The 25,868-nt window shown below is 39.6% G+C and overlaps 1 protein-coding gene across 2 annotated transcripts in view; it reads left to right on the top strand.

Moving 5' to 3' along the window:
- The window catches only part of ARHGAP24 (Rho GTPase activating protein 24), a 512,790-nt gene extending 502,205 nt beyond the window's left edge, over positions 1–10,585 (top strand). For both annotated transcript variants that reach the window (XM_047091777.1, XM_047091778.1), the window contains 2 exons: positions 4,615–5,692; positions 9,746–10,585. In XM_047091777.1, the coding sequence (XP_046947733.1) occupies positions 4,615–5,692; positions 9,746–9,989 (1,322 nt within the window). In that variant the 3' untranslated portion in view covers positions 9,990–10,585. The remainder of the gene's footprint in view (positions 1–4,614; positions 5,693–9,745) is intronic.
- Positions 10,586–25,868: the final 15,283 nt, after the last annotated feature.

Consider the following 25,868-nt stretch of genomic DNA (forward strand, 5'->3'; position numbering starts at 1 on the left):
TTCTAATTCATACTTTACAGTGCATAGTGAAAATATGAGAATCAAATGGAAATCATAGTATTTTAATATGTGTAAGAGAATTATTTTCTTTCTCAAAGGTCTTTTAATCATCTAAAATGCTCTGACTCTGGGCCCCTGGGTAGCTTAGTTGGTTAAGTGTCCAGCTCTTGCTTTCAGCTCAGGTCATGATCTCACAGTTTGTGAGTTTGAGCCCAATTAGGTCTCTGCACTGACAGTGCGGAGCCTGCTTGGGATTCTCTCTCTGACACTCCCATGCTCGCTCTCTCCCTCCTCCCCACCCCCCCAAAAAAGTTAAAATGCCCTGAACTTTGTTATTTCTTCTTGAACTACGTTTGGTAGTAACAGATTCTCTCAGTTTTTGTTTATCTAGAAATGTCTTTATTTCTCCTCCGTTTTGAGACATAGGTTTGTTGAATATAGAATTCTCGCCTGACAGTCTTTATTTCAACATTTTGAATATTTTATCCCATTTCCTTCTGACAATGAGAAATGATGAGAAATCAGCTGTTCATCTTATTAAGGGTCCCTTGTGCATGAGTTGCTTCTCTGTTGCTACTTTGAGGATTCTTTCTTTGTTTTGGGTTTAAGACAGCTTGACTATGATGAGTCTAGGTTTGGATCCTTTTGCATTTACCTAGCTTGGAATTTGCTGAGTTTTTGGATATACACATCATGGTTTTCATCAAAATGGGACATTTTCAGCAGCTCTTTCTTTAAATATTCTTTCTTCTCTGGGACTGTCCTTCCGGTACTACCATCGGGCATATGATGGTATATGTTACGGTGTCCCACAGGTCTCTGAGGCTCTGTTTATTTTCTTCATTCTTTTTCTTTTATGCTCCTCAGATTGGGTAACCTCTACTGATTTGTTAGCAGGTATACCAATTCTTTCTTCTGCCTGCTCAAATCTGCTGTTAATTCCCTCTACTGATTTTTTTTTCATTTCACTTATTATAAATTCCAACTCCAGGATATCTATTTTGTTCATTTTTATAGTTTCTCTTTATTGATACACTCTATTTGGTGAGACATTATTTTCACTTTCATCTGGTTTCTTTAGGTATGGTTTCCTTTAATTTTTAAAATGCATTTAAAAAAATAAATAAAATAAAATAAAATAAAATAAAATACATTTAAAATAGCTGAATTAAAGTCTTTGTCTAGTGAGTGCCATGTCTAGGCTTCCTCAGAGTTTGTTTTTTCCTGTATATGGGCCATAATGTCTTTATTCTTTGCATGTCTCATAATTTTTATTGAAAACTGAACATTTTTAAAAGAAAATTTTTAATGTTTATTTATTTTTGAAACAGAGCATGATCAGGGGAGGGGCAGAGAGAGAGGGAGACAGAATCCAAAGCAGGCTCCAGGCTCTGAGCTGTCAGCGCAGAGCCCAATGTGGAGCTCAAACTCATGAACTGTGAGATCATGACCTGAGCTGAAATCGGACGCTTAACCTATTGAGCCACCTAGACACCCCAAAAACTGAACATTTTTAATAATATAATAATGAGAACATTGGATATCAGATTCTCCCCCTCCTAGGGTTTGTTGTTGTTTGTTTAGTGATTTTTCTGGACTAATTCTATAAAGTCTATATTCTTTGCCATTTTTGGCCACTGAAGTCTCTGCTTGGTTTGCTTAGTTGTCAACTAATTATTGGCAAAGATTTCCTTAAATTTCATAGGCCAATAAGTTTCCCATCTTTTACCAAAAGGCTCTGTATGCATGTTGGGGCAAACCTTCGACATTCAGCCAGGTAGTTTACAACTCTGCAGTAGCCTTCAGTTTCTCCTCATGCAGATCCTCAAGATAAGCCAGAGGTGAGAGACTAGGGACTCCTAATTTCTGTGTGAACATGCACATAGCTGTAGACATACACATAACCTTAAACATTCATGTAGTCTTCCAGATTCCCAGGAATAGATCCAAGCTTTACCTCCTGTGGAAATCTCATTCCTCAGATTTTCCTTTTAAGCTTTGTGTCTTTTTAAGACAGCCTACTGTCTGTCCCAACTGTTATCCACTGCTTCGGGCAGCCATGATATTATTAAACAAAAGTGCCTCATTATTTTTGACAAATGCTCCTGAGAAGAATGCTCTTCATACTGGTCAAATTACTAGTCAGATCAAACAAAGATGTGCATTGTGAGTGGGGTCTTCAAGGGAACCACCAAGTATGTCAAACAATGACAATATCTGGTAATGGAGCTTTGGAATTCCAACCCTGTTCTGCTCATGGCAGGGTCTACCAAGCTGCTGGTTCTCACTGTGATTTTAGGCTATTAGTTTTCAAGGCTGTTGCAAATCTAGGGAGAAAAGTATGGGAAGAAAGGTAAAACACCACAGAGGTTGCTGTTCTTACTGACAGTCAACTAGTTTTCTTGAATAAACACTCTCCAGACTGCACCAAGTCTTTAATTTACAGATTCCTAAAAATGTTGATTCATAACACATGTGTGAGTTGCTTTTATGGAGACGAGGATTTTTGGAGATCTTCATTTTACCATTCTGGCTGATGTCACTTAAAATGCCTTAAAGCTTTTGAATAGTGACAAAAGTCGTATAGAACTTCAGTATCTTTGGGAATGCAAGCTGGTGCAGCCACTCTGGAAAGCAGTATGGAGGTTCCTCAAAAAACTAAAAATAGAACTACCCTACCACCCAGCAATTGCACTACTAGGCACTTATCCAAGGGATACAGGTGTGCTGTTTTGAAGGGACACATGCACCCCCATGTTTATAGCAGCACTATCAACAATAGCCAAAGTATGGAAGAGCCCAAATGTCCATTGATGGATGAATGAATAAAGAAAATGTGGTATGTGTGTGTGTGTGTGTGTGTGTGTGTGTATACACACACAATGGAGTATTACTCAGCAATCAAAAAGAATGAAATCTTGCCATTTGCAACTACGTGGATGGAACTGGAGGGTATTATGCTAAACGAAATTAGTTGGTCAGAGAAAGACAAAAATCATGACTTCATTCATTCATTTTAAGAGAAAAAAACAGATGAACATAAGGGAAGGGAAACAAAAATAATATAAAAGCAGGGAGGGGGACAAAACAGAAGAGACTCAACAAACTGGGGGTTACTGGAGGGGTTGTGGGAGGTGGGATGTGCTAAATGGGTAAGGGGCACTAAGAAGTCTACTCCTGAAATCATTGTTGCACTATATGCTAACTAATTTGGATGTAAATTTTTAAAAATAAAAAATAAAATTAAAAAAAACTTATTACCAAGTTAAAAAAAACAGAATTTATCAGATTAAACACCCAAAAAACAAATAATCCATCTAAGAAATCCATTTAAGAAACTCCTAAAGATAGAGAACACTTTTCTAAAGAAGACATCCAGATGGCTGATTTGAAAAGATGCTCAACACCACTCCTCATTAGGGAAATACAAATCCAAACCACAATGAGATACCACCTCACACCTGTCAAAATGGCTAAAATTAACAGCACAAGAAAAAACAGGTATTGGTGAGGATGTGGAGAAAGGGGAACCCTCTTACACTGTGAAGGAATGCAAACTGATGCAGTCACTCTGGAGAACAGTATGGAGGTTCCTCAAGACGCTAAAAATAGACTACCGTACCATCCAGCAATTGCACTATTAGGTATTTACCTAAAGGATACAATAATACACGCACATATATAATGGAATAATAGTCAGCCATCAATAAGAATGAAATTTTGCCATTTGCAATTATGTGGATGAAGCTAGACTGTATTATGCTAAGCAAAATAAGTCAGTCAGAGAAAGACAAATAACATGATTTCACTTACACATAAAATTTAAGAAACAAAACAGATGAACTTGGGGGGGGAGAAAAAAGAGAGAGAGAGAAACAAAGCATAAGAAACTCTTAAAGATAGAGAACAAATTGAGAGTTGATGGAAGGAGGTGGGTAGGAGATGGGCTAGATGCATAGGTATTAAGAAGGCACTTGTTATGTTGAGCACTGGATGTTGCATGTAAGTGATGAATCATTGAATTCTGCTCCTGAAACCAATATTGCATATAGCATGTGAACTTAATAGAATTTAAATAAAAATTTGAAAAGAAAAAAAAAAAAGAACTTCAGTATCTTGCTACATGAGAAAGACAGACCATGTATCCACCAGAGATCATATAGGGTCCCACTTAGAAATACTACTAAAATGTCTTGATGGTTTCACGCAGTTGTCAGATGAGACATCACGCTGACCTCCTCCTAAGGAAGATTTCTCATAATTAAATCTCAAACTTGCAAGAAATTGTGCATAATGATTAAAAGCCTGTTCTTTGGTACCAGCTAACTCTGGTTTCAATCCCTGAATCTGTTCCTTAATAGCTTTGTGACCTTGGTCAAGTTACTTAACATTTACAATACAGTGATAATAACTACCTATTCATTGATTTGTTTTAAAATCTGACTAAACTAATGAAAGTAAAGTGCTAGGTACAGTTCATTGCATATACTACTACTAAAAATGTTGAATGTTCAGCACTACTACTAAAAATGTTGAATGTTCATCTGAATGTGGTTCTTTAAGAGTCACTTTCAAATTGGAAAATAAACTGCTGTGTTTTCTATGCAATTCCAGGCACGGTGGTGGTCCAGCAGTTGATGTCAATGATGATTAGCAAACATGATCGCCTCTTCCCCAAAGATGCAGAACTGCAAAGCAAACCCCAAGATGGCACGAGCAATAACAACAATGAAATTCAGAAGAAAGCCACCATGGGCCAGCTACAGAATAAGGAGAACAATAATACCAAGGACAGTCCTGGTAGGCGGTGCTCTTGGGACAAGTCCGAGTCTCCCCAGAGAAGTGGTGTGGATAATGGATCCCCCACAGCTCTACCAGGTAGTAAAACCAACAGCCCAAGGAACAGCGTTCACAAGCTGGATGTCTCTAGAAGCCCCCCTCTTATGGTCAAAAAGAATCCTGCCTTCAATAAGGGCAGTGGGATAGTCACCAATGGGTCCTTCAGCAGCAGTAATGCCGAAGGCCTGGAGAAAACCCAAACCACTCCCAATGGGAGCTTACAGGCCAGAAGGACCTCTTCACTGAAGGGGTCTGGTACCAAAATGGGCACCCACAGTGTACAGAATGGAACAGTGAGAATGGGCATTTTGAACCCCGACATGCTTGGAAACCCCGTGAACGGTCGCAGCATGAGCTGGCTGCCCAATGGCTACGTGACCCTGAGGGATAACAAGCAGAAAGAACAAGCAGGGGAGTCAGGCCAGCACAACAGACTCTCCACCTATGATAACGTCCATCAGCAGTTCTCCATGATGAACCTTGATGACAAGCAGAGTGTCGACAGCGCCACCTGGTCCACTTCCTCCTGTGAAATCTCCCTCCCGGAGAATTCCAACTCCTGTCGCTCTTCCACCACCACCTGCCCAGAGCAAGACTTTTACGGGAGTAATTTTGAGGACCCTGTTTTGGATGGGCCCCCACAGGATGACCTCTCCCACCCTGGGGACTATGAAAACAAAAGTGACCGGAGGAGTGTGGGAGGTCGAAGCAGTCGTGCCACCAGCAGCAGCGACAACAGTGAGACGTTTGTGGGCAACAACACCAGCAACCACAGTGCCCTGCACAGTTTAGTGTCCAGCCTGAAACAGGAGATGACCAAACAGAAGATAGAGTATGAGTCCAGGATAAAGAGGTGAGGAAAATCTGGAGCTCCTAACTGCCAGAGAGGGCCCGACAGCCCCCTACTGCAGGACAGGTTCACACAGGGGGTTAAACATGCTGGCTCCAGAGTCACAGACCTGAGTTCAAGTCCAGGCTTCACCATTTGTCAGCTGTGGGATTTGGGGACAGTTTGCTTCATTTCTTTGCGCTTTAGGTTCGTACTGTGAAAAACGTAAATATGAGTAGGTTTTACCTCAAAAGCATGTAAGAAATCATTGAGCCTTGTCCCTGGCACAGAATAGGTGCTCGATGGTGCTATCTTCTGCTAGTAAACGTGTGGGTTTGTGTTAAGGGCTGGAAAGAGAGGGGCGAGGATAAATGGAAAGTAAGGAGCCTGTTTTCACTGATGGAAAGAGGATGAAATGAGGGTGAAGAAAAAGTATCAAAATAAACAGACCTTTCTTTTTCATTCTTTTCATAGTTGAATGCTGAGAGAGTGTCTGCACTCTTCCAGGCTCCACTCTAGGCCCTGAAGATTCAGCAGTGAATAAAATAGGCAAAAACTCAGCCCTCGTGGAACCTGCTTCCATTCTACTACAGAGACAGATCAAGTAGTAGAATAGATCAGATGCTAAGGAGAAGACTAATGCAGGGTAGAGGGTAAAAAGCATTGGTGAGGTGCAAGGTCATGTGCAGGGCCTTACAGGAAGTCAAAGAGGACGCTGTGCAGACATTTGGGGGAAGAGCAAGTGGAAATGCCATGAGATGGGATGGGATGGGCAGGGACTCAGGGCCTTGGAGATCATTTTAAGTCTGGCTTTTTTTTTTTTTTTAAGTTTATTTCTGAGAGACACAGAGAGCAAGGGAGAGGCAGACACAGAGAGAGAATCCCAAACAGACTCTGCACTGTCAGCCCAGAGCCCAATCCAGGGCTCAAACTCACAAACCCTGAGATCATGACCCGAGCCGAAGTCAGACGCTTAACTAACTGAGCCACCCAGGTGCCCCTTAAGTCTGGCTTTTATTCTGAGATTAGAATCCATGGAGATTTTTGAGAAAAACAATGACATGATGTGCATTCATATGGACAAGGGAAATTATGGCCTGAAACAAGGAGCAAAAACTACAATTTATAAGGAAGCACTTACGGTAAAACCTAATTTATATCAGTTTACATCTACTAATAAGATGATCAAGGTAGACGTTTACCTAGCAACTTCTCTAGGGAAGAAATCTAGGCAGGATCAGGGGCGTTTGTCAGATGTTTCCGTGGACTTGAAAGGCAGGGAATACAGACAATGGAGCCCAGGGCTCACAAACAGAACCCTGTGCCAGAAACCAGAATGTCACCACCCCGTGTTTTTACTAGGGTTACGGACATTACAAACTTGATGGTTTTTATGTTCTCCTTTCAGCATAATGTAGGAGATTTAATTCTCAAGTAGGAGAAGACCCAAGGCTCAGTTCAGCATGCAGTTGCCCATCTGTGGTCTCCACCCCAGATTCAGGCTGTGTGACTTGGTGGCCCTCCTCCTGTGTGGGTGTCCTAGGGTCTTCATGGCAGTGAACACCATTCTTTGTCTGGCTTCAATTACTGCTATGCCTCCAAACCCCACATGGCTTCTTCATTACACAGAAAGTCAACTTTAATGTATTTTAATATTTGTTGAATCCATTTGTCAATTTTCAGGCCAAAAGAAATATATTTTCAAGAGCTTTGGTAAAGTAAATATAAACTAAAGCACTACTTATCCATGAAGTTGAAAAATTACTTTCTTAGAAAGTAGTTTTTGTAAACCTTGGTAAGCAGAAACTTGGTTTGAATTTTTCTTTATAATGCCAAGTGGCAGGAGGTTTACATAAGAAGAAAGACTCTCATTTGTGAATGTAGTTTTTGGAACCACTGGCAACCAGAATTCTGAATTTCTGCCAATGCATGATGATAACTTAGCACTTAGCACTGGGAAGCAAGAGATATCACTTCAAACTTGTATTAGCAGAGGAAAAAAAATCATTCTGAATGGCTGCCGATGTACACATTCATTTATGAGAACGTTGGTGACGTATTTATGTTCTGTGATGTATAGTGCATTTCAGAGACTTTGATAAAATGATAAAACTTTCCCATAGAATGCCATCTCAATTTCACTATAGCATTCCTACCTGTCTGACAGCCAGCGGGAGAGGGCCACAGAAAAATGGGGCCGAGGAGCTGCCTCATACCCAAGCCACAGAAATAGAAGAGGTTAACTGTTCTAGGGGCACCTGGGTGGCTCAGTTGGTTAAGCATCTGACTCTTGATTTTGGCTCAGATCATGATCTCACAGTGAGTTGGAGCCCCACGTTGGGTTTTGCACTAACAATGCAGAGCCTGCTTGAGATTCTGTCCCTCTGCCCCTTGCTTGCTCCCTCTCTCTCTCTCTCTCTCTCTCTCTCTCTCTCTGTCTCAAAAATAAATAAGTAAACATTGAAGAAAAAAGAGGTTAACTATTCTATTTAATTTCTGATCATTCCTGTTCAGAGTCATATTTGTCTCTTTCAATTTCTTTTAAACTACACCCCACCAATATTGAAGTGAAATAGAATTCATAGATAGATGATAGATAGATGGATACTATTTAACTTTGTTATCAATCACTGATACATGCTCTTTAGCTTTTAAACACATGACTTTGATGTTCTTTCCCCACACATTAGTTCCTCACTTTGTTGTATTGTGTTCGGAGAAATTCATTTGTATGATATCAATTATTTGGCCTGGTAAAAACTATTCTTGGGGTGCCTGGTGGCTCAGTCGGTTGGTCATTCAACTTCGGCTCAGGTCATGATCTCACAGTTTGTGGGTTCGAGCCCCATGTTGGACTCTGCACTAACAGCTCAGAGCCTGCTTCAGATTCTGTGTCTCCCTCTCTCTGCCCCTCCCCTGCTTGCATGCTCTCTCTCTCTCTCTTTCTCAAAAATATAACATTAAAAAATTAAAAAAAAACTATTATTTTATTATTGGTTTGGGATTCTACCCATGCCTAATAGATCAGGTGTGTTAATCAAGTTGTTCAAATCTTTTACATTTCTTCTAATTTTTATCAGACAGATCTATAATTTCTGAGAAAAAAATCTCCTAATGTTATTGTAGACTTATCAATTTCTCCTTATAAATTTGTTATATTTTATATTGAATAATTTGAGGCTAGACTACTAGGTGAATATAGGTGAATAAAGTTCAGAATTTTTTATATCTCCCTGATGAATCAGTCTTTTTATCATTAATAGTCATCTTCAATTATAATAATGATTTTGCTAAAAATCAATTTTTTCTGGTATTCATATTGTTATGCCACTTTTATTTTGATTAGTTACTTCCTGACATAAGAGACTTAAGCTATCTCTTGATGATATTTTCACTATCATTATTTTTCCTTTAATAGAAAGCAAATATGATGTCCTTTTTCCCCCAGCTTTATCACTTCCCCCCTTTCTTCTAGTAAAGCCAACATTACACGAAATGACTCCAGAAAGCCTTGTGGTTCAGGCTGCCTTCTGCATCTGCCATTCTGTGCAGATATCAGTCTCTGGCTTCTCTGTGCTGACATTCATTCATTCGCAATCAAATGACGACTAAGTGCTTCCAAGAGAGGTCTTGGGGTCTTCTTGCTAAAATGATAGTAAATTGGGGCACCTGGGTGGCTCAGTTGGTTAAGAGTCTGACTTAGGCTCAAGTTATGATCTCACGACTCATGAATTCAAGCTCCACATCAGGCTCTGTGCTGACAGCTGGAGCCTGGAGCCTGCTTTGGATTCTGTGTCTCCCTCTCTCTCTGCCCCTCCCCCCAACACTTCTCTTTCTCAAAAAAAAAATTGTAATTATTTTTAAATGATAATAAATCATCCTAGCAGAATGAATGAATGAATGAATGAATGAAACTAACACCTTTTAAATCATTGGACCTAGCCTCACTGATTTGAAAGCGCCCATTACAATTTCCTAAGCATTGCAGAGACAGAGTTCAGATAATATTTGTATCCCTGTCACATTTCAAGTGAATAAAATTGCTTTATCTTGTATTCCCTCCCCCTTCCTATCTAGCTTAGAACAGCGAAACTTGACTTTGGAAACAGAAATGATGAGCCTCCATGATGAACTGGATCAAGAAAGGAAAAAGTTCACAATGATAGAAATCAAAATGCGAAATGCAGAGCGAGCAAAAGAAGATGCAGAGAAAAGAAACGACATGCTTCAGAAAGAAATGGAGCAGTTTTTTTCCACTTTTGGGGAGCTGACAGTGGAACCCAGGAGAACCGAGAGAGGAAACACGATATGGATCCAGTGAGCCCACTTTTTCCCGCTGTCTCCAATGGATCTGGGAAGGGCTCCGTGGTTCTGGTGGGAACATTCTACGGGATCAGGTGGCTGGTTCCTTGCTGTACAGTGCTCTAACTGGTGAAGGAATATCCTTACAGACATTACCCATCCATATCTGCAATGTGTACCAAAGTTCTATCATGCCCCATAATGCTACTGTCAAGTGTTACAACTGGATTTGTGTATAGAGAGTAGTTTTTAAAAAGTAAACTAAAAATGAGAAGCATATCTCAAGAATTATTTTATTGCAAGTCTTGTATTTAAAATGTTAAATCAATATGTCGTTGCAATTTAGCTTGCTTTCAAGCTTCACCCCTTGCACTTAACATGAGCTATTTTCGGCATTGTGTTCTCATCAGCTTATTTTATAGATCAATATTTTTATTTCCCCTCTTGCTGAGGAAATGAAGATGAGCAGATATATAAATATATATAAATATATATCAGATGAGTTATTAAAATCAAAAGAATACTTTGTGGCTGTGCTGTTTGTGCCAATAGACCTCGCCATGACCAAAAAGAGAAATGTAATGGTTTTATAAAATACAGTAGAATCACCAGAAACCTTTGATTTGCTCTTGAAATTCTTCCCTCGACACTGCTCAGTTTTCTTTTGAGGTATCCTGACACAGAAAATTTTGGATTTTGTAAAATAGTCCCCTTCTCAAGGCCTACTGTCTACCTGGCCAGTTCCACAGATGCATGTCTCCTGTGCAGACTGCATTTTTAGGGGGGGAAATGGTACAAGCACTTAATGAGTCATGTCATGAATTACTCTGAGTTTCTGGACTGAGTCTCTGTAACTGCTAGATGGTTTCCAAAAAAGCTCTTCCCACTGTTTGGAGATTGGGAAACAATGCTTGCTGCACTGTGCCACAGGAACACTTCTTGTCCACTCAGACTTTTCCTTCATCCTCCAGAAAGCACTTTGCAATGCAGGCAGTGTGATGGTGTGATTGTGACCCCTCAGTTAAGAGTATGTGCCGTACAGTGACACTTTTCTCTAGCTCAGGCCCACTGTTCTGTTGTCACCTGGGATTCTGTCCACAGGACTGCTGGCAGAGGCAGTGCCACAAGAGCAGGGTATGGAGTGGATAGACCCGAAGGAGAAAGAGACACATTTGGAAGAAGCAAACTATTTTGTTTCTAATTTTTACAATATTGTTCTTCCCTCTTGAAAACATATTTGTTCACAAGAATCTTAAGACGTGGATGCTTAAAGGTCCAGTTCAGACAAATTTATGAACATCAGTAATGGTGACCTTCTAGAGAAGCCCAGCGCTCTCTGGACCTAGAGTTTGGGGAGAACAACTCTTCACATTCCAATAAGGCAATGATTTTGAGAAGTCAGGCAAATATCTCTCACACTAGAACAAAAAGTCACAAAAGGCATCATTGCAAATAAAGACTGCTTGAGTTTATAGGATTGAGTTTTTAGAAGGTTCTATGTCTGTATGTACTTATTTATTTTCAAATGGGGAGTAGTCTTTACACCGTCTATCCTTGTCACCATCCACCTTCCACCAACACACTTATGTGAGCCCTCGGTTTTAACCTCTCTCTGTATAATGATACCTTCTTTACCTTTAGTTTCCTGTTCTCCTTCCAATTCTTTATTTAACCAGATATTTCCACCTGTATGTTCTGTAAGAAAGTCAAATTCGCAATGTACAATGTTGATCTCAATCAGTCTCTCTATACACATTTCATCTCTTCCCGGTCCCTGTCCTAGTGAATGAAAACCTTGGACTCATCCAGTGAGTCAAAAGATGCAATAGTAAAAATCAAAAGATCATGTAGTCAAATCGCCTGCATTCAAGTTTTCCATAATTTGCTAGCTGATACTGAGACTTCTAGGTGTTACTTTTTTCCATATAGACTGGGAATAATAAAGATACTCCTCTCATGGACTTATTATGTGGTTTCAAAGATGTAGATTGTTAAAGCTAAGCACAGCACCTCGTGGACAGAAAGGATGCCATGAATGTTAATTCTTATTGTTCTCTTTCCTCTTCTTCACCCTTAAATTCACTCACCAAGTACTATCTATTCCACTCATCCTTACCTTTTAAATCTACTCTCTTTGACCAGTTCCTCCTCATCTCTGGTGAAAGCATCTCCCCTTTTGCAGGCTGTCCCCTCTAGGCCACCCATCTGACTCTGTCATAGCTTTGCTACTATCATGTAAAGACTCTCACTTGCCCACAGGATACGCCCTTCACATGGTGCGTTAAAGTTGTGACCTGCAGTTTTATTTTCCTTTCCTCCCACATCCCCAACCCCTGCCATGCCATTTCATGCCTCTGGAACTTTCTACCATCTTTTACCACATCCATCTGGACTACCTTCCTTCTACCTGGCACAATCTTTTTTCTTTTTTTAGAGAGAGCCAAATCAAATGTCAGATCCCCTTCTAGGATCTCAACGCCAAATTATCTGACACTCCCACTTTGTGTATATCTCTTTCAGTATTGTCCATGTCTGATTATTATCTTCACCAAATAAGAAACGTTTTAGGAAGCAGCATGCTGGAATGGAAATAGCAGGAAATGGAGAGCCAAACAGACCTAGATATGCATCTCAACATTCCTTAGGCAAGATGCACAGCAATGACAAATTACTGAACCTTTCTGAGCCTCAGTTTTTTCATCTGTAAAGTGGAGATAACTTCTACAAAGTAGGGATGTTGTAGTACTTAAAAGTGATATGTAATGTGACTGTCCGAGTGCCTGCCACTTAGCTCTATTAATAGCTCTATTAATAAATGGAGCCTCCTAACCTAAGAGAGTAGAATTTTATCTTATTGTTCTTAAATCCCTCTGTCTCTACCCTTTATGCCATACAGTACCAGCATAGAGAATTTTCTGGCCTTTGGCCTATGAGGGGTGCTGTTATTAATTTTAATTATTGATCTCAGTGATGATGACCTTCAATCAATGGATACTATGAGTAGCTTGTCCATCTGAGTTTCCATTAGCTCTCCTATTCGGCTAAATGCCTAGAAAGTATTAAATGCAAATTGACATAAAAATGAATTGGAAATAAGTAGGTAGTATAAAGAGTTCATTTGCTACATCCTGTATAGACTTCTTTAAAACTGTTTAGGTAACTATAATGATTCTTCAATTATGAGCTCAGGAGAAAGGATTTGCTTCCAAGTGTTGAGTCTACAATGTTGGCTTCACTAGCCAAACCATATGGCTGGGTGTCCTTCAGAGAACATTTAAAATAGAATTGTGTGTGATAGTAGGCCAACTGAAGTCTATACTTTTTTATGTAGCTTCTATGTGTAATTTTACGATGAAATGACTAAAAACTTCAAGGGAAACTTAATAAGGTCATTCCTATTTATTTTTGTTTCTTAAAAAGCTGTGCCTTCCTTTAAAAAAATGAGGTCATTTCCAGGTAAGATACTTTAAAATCATTGATATAATTATCTCACCTTGGAAACTGAGGATAATTTAAAGATGGTGCTGCTGGCCACAGACCTCAGTGTTTCTCACATTGGAGAGCTGCATCCTGCTTGGAGTCGCATCACAGAAAATGATACCTATGAGCTTTTGGAATCAGAGACCTGGATTCAAATCTCAGTTCTGCCACTTCGTAGCTATCAGAATTTAAGAAAAGTTACACGATGTTCACTAGCCTCGATTTGTTTTTCTGTAAAGTAGGATAATACCAGTGCCTGTTCCTCATTTTTTGTTTGTTTTTTTGAGAAATGAAAAATGAAGTGACTCGCACAGTATATGTTCTAAATGCTCAACAAATGGCAGCTGTCAGCCCTCAGATTACTTCATTGAAAGGGTGTTCCAACTTCTAGAATATAGAGTTCTGGACTCAAGAATATGGCCAGCATGCTCGCCAGCAGAGGGTATAATGATGTCCTTGTCCCAGGGACCCTAATTCTACCTCTGCCCAGATAAACTGCCAGAGATTTGATGGCAAGGAAGAGGCAAGCCAAGTCATCCTTTCTACTTGAGATAGTACAATTACATCCATGATCTGAGAATACTGTCTAAAGAACTACCTGTAACTGTCCTGCATCAACTCTGTGTGGACGCTGAAGAAAACTTCAGTATTAAAAGTACTGGGCAAAATATAATGGAAATATAAGAATATGACCAGTAAGTGTGTCTAGACTCACATCAGCAGCACTATTAGTGAATATTTATTGAACATGTCTACATGCTACACCAGCATTAGACTAGGTGCCTGGGACATCTATTTATAAATAATTACCACAGAAGGTGATGTACTTATGTACATCAGGTCACAAAATGAGGCTGGGAAAGGCGCTGTAGAGCCATGACTATGATGTAATTCTTAAAGGGTAAGTAGGAAGTTATCAGACAGGATAGCAGTTTGGCCAGGGGCTTCCCCAGTCCACAGAAAAATATGTGCAGAAGTGCCTTCAGTGAAGACCTTAGGGAGCCTTTCCAGTGATATTAAAATGACCTACCAAGTGTTCCCCATCAGAGTGGCATTGTGCATAACAATTCACCCACACACCGCCAGGAGATCTGAAAACGCTTAGGACCCATGTGGCTTCCACTCTTTTATTCAAATGAAATGGCCAGACCTGGACACATTTTGCCTTGTTTGAACTCACAAACCACCGAAAAAGAGTGCTGGAATTGTGGCTCCCAATGGCCTGTTTCGTTATTCTCTTTATGGTCTTCTTAATTGCACAAGTGGGGAATGAGTTGACTGCCCGGCTTGAGGGCTCCTTGCTGCAAAGTGACATGAAAAACTAACAGCTCCCCAAGCAGCTGAAATCTACAGAACCTACTGTAGATCTTTGAGTAGAAAGTTTAGCAGGAGAAAAGTGTGTTTTTTAATGAGCCATTTGTGGCTCAGGTCCTGGCCTGAATGACACTCTTTATTTATGGACTATGTGTAGCTGCTACTTTTCTGGCCCCTGTAGGGCTAAGCCCAGGTAAGACCAGCCCATATCGGAGGAGTTACCTTTCTTAAGTGGAAAGTACGGATTTGTTCAAATAAGGAGTTAAATTGGCCCCCAGCATACTACCAGTTTTTGTAAAAGCACCATGCCCATCCCATCCCTCTCCTCCCCACACACCCATTCCCTGCCTCCTTGGGATTCATTAGAAGCAATTACTGCCACACTGAAGCAAGCCCTAGGGTTGTGCCAAGTTGCTCTCATCCTTGACCACCTATTACCGAAATTGCCCAAACCCCATGTCATTTGCCTTCGATATTATGCTTAGCCTCATATTGTTCAGTATATCCCCTCATTTGCTTCAAACTCTGATTCCCTCCCTACTCCTCAAACTTTTCCATTATACATTCTAGAATCTTACAACTGCCAACATCCTCCCCTAAATCTCCTTATCTGAAACATGGTTACCTCCTGAAGACACCACTTCTTGCAACCCTGCCAAGGATGGCTGTTTTCCCTTTCCACAACCTGCATGTCATCAACCTGAAGGAGAGCTAGGTCTTGCTTTGCTCTCTGATGCTACTTCCACACCTAATATCCTCCCACCTCCCTAATAACCTCTGTGGACTACATGTCACATGCCCGAATGTTTTAGCACCTATTCAACTGTTTCTGGTTGTTTTTTTTCCCCCGAAGCCACTACTCATATGCCACCCACCAATGTGGCCACTCAGCTCTTTTTCACTTCTGAAAACCTTGATCTCTCTCTGCCCCAAACATCCACCGTCCACGTCCACAGTTTCCCTTTTACTGTGCCATTACCAGTAACTGCACCATCACCAAAACTTCCATGTTAAGCACTCACAGTCTCATCATCACCTATGCCCTTCCTAGATCACTCCCTTAACACCACCACTCCAACTCTTAAATACTCCCCAATCGTTGATCAGCCATTGACTTTGCTAAGTTTTCACTGGCTGTCATCTTCTCATACCATTGCTTCTTCCCTCCTTGAAGTTTTCCATGCTCATCTTCTGTGGTTCTGTGGTTCTGTGGTTCCTCATCATAATTCTCTTTTCCTCATTCTTAAATCCCTTCATGTCCTTTTCTACCATTGTACTCATCTGGGAAGGAAAAACACCTAACCCAACTCTGGCCAAATCCAATTCTTGCTTATTCCTAACCCGCACCTAAGAAACTAAATATGGTTGAAGAGCAATAGACCACCATGTTGACTTGCCTCACCTTATATGTATAATAAATATGGTTCACATGGCTCTCATCACTGCCTAGTAACTTAACTTCACTCTTCTCAAGGTCTGTTTCAGATTTCTCAAACCACCATAAGCTCTTCCCCTCCTCATTCTCAGCTAGTAACATTACTTATATAACCTTACAGATAACCTGTTTGTTTTTAATGTTTATTTATTTATTTTGAGAGGGGGGGTGGGAAGGAGGGACAGAGAGAGGGGGACAGGAGGTACCGAGAGAGGGGGGTGAGAGAGAATCCCAAGCAGGCTCCACACTCAGTGCAGAGCCCAATGCAGAACTCAATCTCACCATGCTGAGATCATGACCTGAGCCAAAATCAAAAGTCAGATACTTAACTGAGCCACTCAACTATCTTCATGCAACCTATAGACACCCCCTTACCTCTTGCTACAATGACTGGGCCACCTGCTCCAACCAAGCCAACTTCTCCTCTCATATGCATCCCTCTGGGCTTTTCAAGCACATCACTCCTTCAAATAAATACTCTTTCTCTCATTTGCTCTTTATATATTAGTCTCATCAACATATACCCATGTTATAAAAACTTCTTTGAAAAATTCTCTCATCTCATATTTATGTCTAATTTCTGCATAATTCTGCTTCACTTTCTAGAAAAAAATATTGAATTTTCTCTACCTATTTATAATTCTTCACTTTCCACGTTCTCTTAAACCCACTGGAGTCAGGTTTTCTTAATACTGTTGAGAACATGCTCTAGTAAAGGTCAGCAAGTCCACTTGTGAATCTTCAGCCCCCATCTTATTCAGGCACTCAGTAGCATTGCCCCAGTTTGTTCTTCCCTCATTTTTTAAACACCTTTATTTAACTTCCAGGATAACACTTTCCTGGTTTTTACATCACTGGATATTCCTTAGGATATACAACTGTTTATTGACTTCTATATGTTGGAGCAAGAGATGCCCTCATCCTTGGACTTCTTTATCTACACTCAGTTTCTTGGTGGTCGATACAGTTTTGTGGCTTTAAATAATATGTAAAAGCTGATTATGCTCAGATTAAAAAAAATTTAATGTTTATTTATTTTTGAGAGAGAGAGAGAGAGAGAGTAAGCAGGGGAGGGGCAGAGAGAGAGGGAGACACAGAATCTGAAGCAGGGTCCAGGCTCTGAGCTGTCAGCATAGAGCCCAACACGGGGTTTGAACTCATGAACCATGAGATCATGACCTGAGCTGAAGCCGGACACTTAGCCAACTGAGCCACCCAGGCACCCTTGATTATGCTCAGATTTATGTTTCAGCTGAACCTCTTCCCTTACTTTAGCCTTGTAGATACTCCTGCTACTTCACTAGGATAGCTAATAAATATCTCCAACTGACATTTCCAAAACAAGTTATGATTTTCTTACCAGATATGCTCCTAACTCATTATCTACCATTTCAATCAACCACATCATAATTTACTTCATGATTTAGATTTTTAAAAAGTCTGCCTTTTTTAAAAAATCCTGATCCATTTCTTTCATATCACATATCAGCCTATCAGCAAATTTTGTCAATTCTGCCTTCATGATATATCCTTAGTTATTTCCTGAATCAACCCCTTCTCTGTCCCTCCCTTCTCTAGTCTAAGGTCCATCATGTCTTTTTTGTACCTACAAAAGCCTCTTTGTTTCCATTCTTATCTTTCTTCTCAAACTCCTCTCCCTACTCAGCAGCCAGAGAGATCCTTTAAAAAAAAAGAAAATTTAGATTATATAATTTCCCTGCTCAAATCTATCCATCAATTTCCTATATTTAGAATAAAGCCCCAAGATCTTGCCATGCTCTGACCCCTGCCTACCTCTTCAGTTTCACTTACGATCACACCTTCTTTTGTACATTCTGCTTCATGCATAAGCCTTTTTGTCATCCCTTATACACATAAACAAGCTCTTATTCCAAGGCCTTTGCACTTGTTTTTGTGTCAGATACTAATATGCCCCACACTCCCACCTTCTTTGGGTCTCTGCTCAAATATCACCTTTTTGGAGAGGCCTTCCTTGACCATCTCATCTAAATAGCATCTTTTACTATGTATTATCCTTTTATTTAAAAATATTTATTTATTTTTGAGACAGAGAGTGAGCAAGCATGAGTGGGGGAGGGGCAAAGAGAGAGGAACACAGAGAATCCCAAGCAGGCTCTGCACTGTCAGCCTAGAGCCCAACATGGGGCTCAAACTGTGAGATCATGACTGTGAGATCATGACTTGAGCCAAAATCAAGAGTCAGATGCTCAACTGACTGAGCCACCCAGGTGCCCCATCATACCTTGTCCTTTTAACCTTCTTCGGTTTCTTAATGCTTTCTACTACCTTATCCCCCCATTAGCATGTGGACTACATGAAGGCAGGAAGGTTGCTCAAATGCAGCACAACTGTGTGCGCCAAGAACATTCTTTGGGAGACTGAAGTGCTCAATCAATATCTGTGACACAAATCAGTGAACGTTCAGAGCTCAATGTTAAATTTCTGGTTTAGATATTCAGGGATGTTCTGAGTTGGAATTTTTAACAGGAAATTGTGACAAAATTCTCTCATAAGTCATTTTAGGGCTCCAGTCATTATCCACTGACTGAACAAATCTCAGAGATTTGGCTTCATATGATACTATGGCTGCAGAGAGACTCCAGTATCTGTTGTGATGTCATTTGCTGATTTGGAGATTTGGGGGCCAGAAATGAGCTTCAAGCTCAGCCTCCTAGATTACTTGCCCTTAGAAGAAACTGTATCAAAATAAACCTCATGTGATGCAGAAAAAAACATCATGCTGCTTTTTGGTTTTGTTTGTTCGTTTTTTAGCTTCTGAAACTTTTATCTATATTTTTCAAGATACCAACATCATAAGTCATAGATAAGGTCTCAGGATGTCATCACATTTCTCCCTTTTTCCAGAGACTGACATTTGTTTAAAACACCAAAAGATAGCAGTCTGCCTTTCAATTAAAGGAACGAAAGTGCAGATATACGTATTTGCTCACTGAGCACAGGTATACTTGTATTTTTATCTCCATGTATTTTTCAAAAATGTGTTGTAAAAATGGTTTCATCTCCTGTAATTTCATGGAAAGTATCCAAAATTCTCTTTTGCTGATTTATTTAGACACAATGATGACATTGAAAGAAGCAGATTTCTTGTTTCATTGCTTTAAGGGAATGAGACAAATGGGCTCATTCAAGTCACACCACTAATTTCAACACATTGCTGTTTTAAAAGAAAGTAAACAAATGAGATAAAAATAGTTTGCTTTGATCACTGATTTTTACATTGAAAGATGTATTTACTCTGAAATTGTGAGGATAAAGACTATGCCGTATTTGTCTCCTACCTAGGACACATAGATGTTCCATAAGTGTTTTTGGAGTGAATGAAAGTACTACTCGAAACTTTAGCTCCGAAATTAAAATAGATATTCAGAGCTGTTTTCTTAGAGCTTAACTGGCACCAAATCCAAGTGTGCAATGTATTAATATTAAGGAAGAAGCAATAGTTTTTGAAAGCCTTACTTTTATAAAAGAAATACTTCAATATTTCTAGTTCCCTTAGTCCATCTAAAATGTTATTTGGGTCAGGGGCACCTGGGTGGCTCAGTTGGTTGAGCGCCTGACTTCGGCTCAGGTCATAATCTCTGAGTTCATGAGTTCAAGCCCCATGTCAGGCTCTGTGCTGACAGTTCAGAGCCTGGAGCCTGCTTGGATTCTGTGTCTCCCTCTCTCTCTACCCCTACCCCGCTCATGTTCTGTCTCTCTCTCTCTCTCTGTGTGTCTCTCAAAAATGAATAAACATTAAAAAAAATTTTAATATTATTTGGGTCATAAAAATTGATTTTGTGCATAATCGTTCATAGAAATATTTTCACCAATGTGAATGGAGAAGAACCAATTATGTGTGAGACACTTTTCTAGGCAAAGTATGGAACATTTTTAAGATGAGTGACATTTTGCACCTGCTTTTGAGTTGAAAACAGTCTAGACTGCTGGGTAAACAGAAAGATTTCAGACAAAATCCAGGGAAGGTCAGTGACAAGGAGGTGAAGTCACCCACTCCATGGAGTGATATTTGATCCTTTGAAATTACATTTCAGACTTATTTTATGTTGGCTTTTACACCAGAATAAGCATGACTTTTAAGCAAGAAATATGTGACATAAAAAGGGTGGGAAGTCCCAAACGGGCATTTGAATCTTGTTTGTGTATATGTCATCACGTTTTATGTGTTTGAGAAGTGTCCATTTCCACAGCTTGATTTCAGTAACTAACACAGAACACACTTCTGTAAAAGGTTGAGCAGATGGAATTCAGTCTGGAGCTGAGAGAAATAACTTGTCCCGTGCAGTGGTCCCCGACATAATGTGAACTGAGATAGTGGGATTTTCATTGTGCTTCACTAATTGCGAATGTCTTCCAGGCATGCCTTTCAAACCCTTGGGGGAAAGGCATGCTGCAGGTATGAATCACCATCCTGATGAACTAGTAATACTGAAAACCACTACCTTGTGTAAAACCCAGCGCAGTTATTGAGCAAACAGAACCATCTTTCTACGTCATTACATAAATAGCTTCAAAACAGATGATTTTCAAGAGTCCTTTCTTCTCGATGCAAAGCAGGTCAAATTACCCAAATATTTGGTAACTTTTTATGGTACCTAGTATGCACCAATAACTTCTTCTGACCCTTTCTCTCCATGAGCAATCTACTGGAATGCAATTTCCCTCCTTAATATTGCAGGGATTTTCAGGTACCTATACGTCACCATTTTAAAACTTACTTTTATATTAAGAGGGTAAAGATTTGTGGTTTAAAAATGAAATAGAAGCTATGCCAGAGGTGCAAAAGGCATTTGGCATGTGTTTTCCTTATAAATAAAAGGATAAATTGTGCCAACCCAAAAAAATAAATATGTTTATCTTCCAGGTTTTCTAATAGTGAATTGGTTAAATAAAATGTTTTATTTACAGAAATAGAAAGACCATTCATTGACATTTTCAAACACTTCCAGCTAAATTAACAGATTCAGTGACTTTTGTATCAAGCCACAAACTCTTATTATTTTTTTTTAGTTCACCAAGGAGTTTGAGATATTAGGGTTGCCTACCAATGGACAAAAAACCTGCTTACCTTCTCTCTTGGGTAATAATTAAACTGATTAGGAATTCTGATAAATTAACTTAAGGATATTTAATCCTGTTCTACTCATCTCATCCTCACAGAAAATGATTTTCCCCCTTCATTAATGTTATGCCTTAAAAGAAACTTACTGAATTTCAGATATACAACTAATATCTGCAGACAGAAATAAAGGTCATTTTTAGAAGAAACCAGTCTCAAATGAAACACAGCCTTCTACGTGGTCACGTACACATTACATGCTCTTTACCCATAGTGAGAAGGTGGGTCATTCTTCATTTCTTATTTATTCCCTGGCACAATCAGACCACACAATGAAACCATGTGAGATGCTTCAGAGCTCCTGTCAGGACAGGAAACCCAAGACAACGAGCAGCACAAGAATGATTTTCAACAGGCAAACTCCGACAAAGTCTGGATTTGATTTGGTTTTATGTTAAGGGAAGCAGATTTGCTCTGGTTTTTAATAGTTCATAAGAAACAGAAATCACAATGTGTTGATTCAGCATCCACCTACAAAGAGTCCAAAAAAGCCAAAGTTCTCCCCACTCACCCTCTTGTTCCACCGACATTTTGAAGATAAAGGGCATAAATAGAAATGAAAAAGAGTGAGAAGGAACACAGATATGATTTAAATAATTTAAAATCCTTATTAAACATCACTGAGGTTGCATTTGATCCATCAGGCTGACTTTTAGTTCTCACACTAAGACCTTGCAAAGAAATTGGACATGCATGGTTTTGCCTTCCAGGGTTGACCTAGAGCTATAAGGGTGAGGTGTATATGAATGTGGGTGTGCTTTAAGTCCATTTTATAAACACTGACACAGCACAATTCTTATCATTGGTAATAGTCTCTTGAGTCCAATCATGCAGAATAACAGGCATGTGCAAGTTAGGTCTTGTTGCGAGATAGACATGGCAAGGTGAACAGTTTAATGCTAGACAAGGGTTGGGAGTTTTTTTTAGAATATACTGGCCATTGGTCCCACATAATCAAAAGTTAGATATACAGGAGTCCACTTAACAAACAGAGGCCTTCCGTTTCCGCTTGACTGACCAAGGAAATGGGTCAAAATGAACCATTTCAGACAAAGAACTGTCTAAGTGCCAAAAGAAGTCACAAAATCTTATATTTCACATGGAAAATAACTAATATAACTATTTACACTGTAACTTGTTTGTTGTTTTTACAGAAAGGAGTATTCCTGCTTGGTTTAATTTTACCTGTAGAAAATGTAGGACTCACAAGTAAAATGTTGGGGGAGGTTGTGGGCAGGGAGAGGGGTCCCTCTTCAGACCCAAAGTGATTGGGATCAAAGATTATGGGGACAATATTATTCCTTTCTCTGAGCTTTAGAAGATAAATTTTTCAGCAAAGCTATCTGACAACATTCTTTACAGAGCATAATGCTTTTAAGATTTAGATTGTCATATGTTAAGAGAATTAAAAAGAAGTAGACTTTGTAGAATTTAGATTTTGCATGAATATTTAAAATTTAAAAGTCAGTTTTGCTTATTTTTCCCTTAGCAGGTCATTAAAGGATTGATGTATTCTTACCTATTCCACTTATTCCCTTTGTCAAGGCTTATTTTATGATTTACCAGTCAGCTGCTATCAGTATCCTTATATATCATTTTCTGATAATGGTAACAGGTTGAAAAGAAAAAACCAAAAAAACTATTACCTCCTCGGCCCTCAATGAAATAGCTTACTCCAATTGGAGGGAATTGGCCAGGTCCTGGTCCACCCCTAGTATACATTCCTACAAAGCTCCGTCATCAGATTCTTGAAGATGCAAGATTATTAGCAGTTCTTATTTCACAAGAATAAATTTGGTTGGAAGGCCAATGCATCTCTTTTTTAAAAACGAACACACTGACTGAAAAATGAATATATCAGAGTGGTATGGTTTTGCCACTCTCTCCCAACAATTTAATTCCTCCTGCACGTGGGTATCCAGCTCTCCCTCTAACAAAATCCTACAAAATATTTCATTAAGGGTCACTGTGAAACCATCAGCCCCATAGGAAGTGACAGAAGGTTAGGCCTCTCAGACTGCCAACCTCATATCCAAAATGAACCCCAACCACAGACAGGACTTTCACTTCTCCCAGGAATATAGTCCAGCGGACTTGACACTTCCTTGTCTGAAAAGCAAGAAAGTCCTTTGGAATTAACAGGTGACTACACAGGAAACATTTGTTTTTGTTTTTGTTTTTGTTTTTGCTTTTAAAGAAAATACTCAATGCAGAACATAATTCATTCTGAAAATTTGATAATAACAGAATCACCTCCTGAAGTTATTAAAATAAAGTAGACCCAAGATGGTGAATGTTGAGCTTTTGAAATGAAAATTCTCTTTATTCTCCTATGACCTATCTTGTTTTGATAACCTAGTAAAACTAATCTTATAAGCACTCAAGAAGCCAAACTCTTAGCTGTGTTTGTACAGATATTTCAATCGGAGGGATTTGTTCCATTTTTTCTTGTCCATAAGGAATATCTGGTAAAGGTGATCAGCTCCCAAGAGCCATACAACAGGAGAGATCAAACTAGCGGAGTTTAGGGAAGGCAAGCAATACCAAGGGAGTATTAGCCTGATTCTTGTTTGGTTTAATCTGAGTAAAAAAAAAAATCACTTCTGCACACCCAAGAGATTGTCCAACTGTCATGCACTTCTAAGATGCTGGCTGGAGATTTCCTTCTGTCTTTTGATGCCATTTTGTGGCTGAGATTATGCTTGCGACAAACAGTTGCCTGTTCCCTGCACTTAATCACATGTGCTAGAAAGTCAGGCACAGAGAGGACACAAGTGCAACAAAAGAAAAAATCCAGAAAAAGGGGGTAAGTAAAGAAGAAGGGATACAGAGAAGTTATTTGTTTTTTTTTTTTAAAGTGGGGAGTGGGAAGTGACAGAAGGAAAAGTGAGAGAGCCCATGTGAATGCGGAGGTATTTGTAAAATCAAGTTGTCTGCAATTTTAATCAAAAAGAATGGCAAGAGAAAGAAGCTGGGCCACTTTTATTCCAGGGGACAAGCTGCACAGGCTGGGTTTTTTTCTCCCCATTTTAAACAAATGACCTGTTGTCATGAATCCTATTGTGAAGCAATCCCATTAATGGCAGCATTGCTCACATTGGTGATGGTGGGGGTTGGCTCTATTGCTTGAAAGAGACAAAGCTTCCCCATTGTTGTATTTAAGGCAATTTTCAGAGCACTAGCATTCTTGTTTGCTCTATTTTTGAAGGGATTCCATTTGCCAGTCATATCCCACTCATCAACCATCCATTTCATGTGTTTCACTTCTTCTTCAGGTGAAATACCACCACATTGGTGAGCACCAAAACGGTCAGAGTGCAAATAACTGTGATGGGTACTTCACCAAAGTGAATAAGAAGGGAAGCCTCCACCTGGTCCCTATTATTGCTAAGAAGTCACCCTGGTATCGCCTTGTATATAACCAAGATGTTTCACAGTGCCTTCTTAAGTGCTTGGGAAAGCACTTTCATTTGATTTGAGCTAAATTCAGGTGATTTTGCTAAACATTGACACATACGCTTCATGGCTTTTAAGACAAACTCATATTGCTAAAGCTATTTAGCAGCAGTAACTTATGGGAAGAGTTATTGCTGTCACATCAACTGCAGTACAAAACTCAGATTATCAGCCCTTCTTGAATTGTTCAAATTTATGAAAATAAATAAACATGGAACATCAGCCATATTAAGGAGTCAGGGAAACCCCTGAGGAATAGTAACGTCTGTGGAAATGTTTTCAAATGCTGACCTGAGGATCACCCCGTGTTTTGGGTTTGTTTGTTTTTAAGTTTAAGTAACTAACATTTCTTTTTTATTCCAGAAGAGGAAAGTAACATTTTTTCTCAAAATAAAACCATGGCAGGGTATAAACCTGGGAAGTAGCACACTCATGGAAAACACAACCCACAATCTGAAAATAGTCTACGTAGGTTCATTTTCTGTTAAGTACATCATCCAGAGGCAATTCCACTTCGTTCCAGGGAGGGGTTCTTACCATCAGATATGGACACAATAACCCTGACTCACCACCTGCCACTCTCTGTCCAGATGTGACACATGATTTGTAAATGACAATGAGGTCTACTCTGTAAACTGTGGATGTCGGTGTCTCCAGAATATTATCTGGGTAATAATCTCTTTGAGGTGTTCCTCCACACTGAAATGCTACACTCTAGTCTCTCCTACAGGCTCAGTGTCAGAGAAAAGACCCTTAACTTTTTACCCCACCTTCCTTCTAAAAGCCAAACCATTTAGTACCTGGAAACTGTTACCCCCTCCCGCCCCCACACTGTACATAAGCATCACATATGTTCTTTCTACAAATTGGTATACAGGTGCCATTTAATCAGTTCAAATTTGGAAGCTACATCTTCAAGGGTCCGAGAGAGCTCACTCCCCCCATATTTTCCCCCTTTACATGTTTTCTTATAAGACATACAGCTTAATCAATTAACAAACTAAATAGCTTATATACTGGCAATATATTACAGATGGGTTTATGTCAGAGTA

Source organism: Lynx rufus, unplaced genomic scaffold (assembly GCF_022079265.1).
Source record: "Lynx rufus isolate CCGP_SWC_20201006 ecotype Redwood Valley unplaced genomic scaffold, mLynRuf1.p SCAF_3, whole genome shotgun sequence".
NCBI lineage: Eukaryota > Metazoa > Chordata > Mammalia > Carnivora > Felidae > Lynx > Lynx rufus.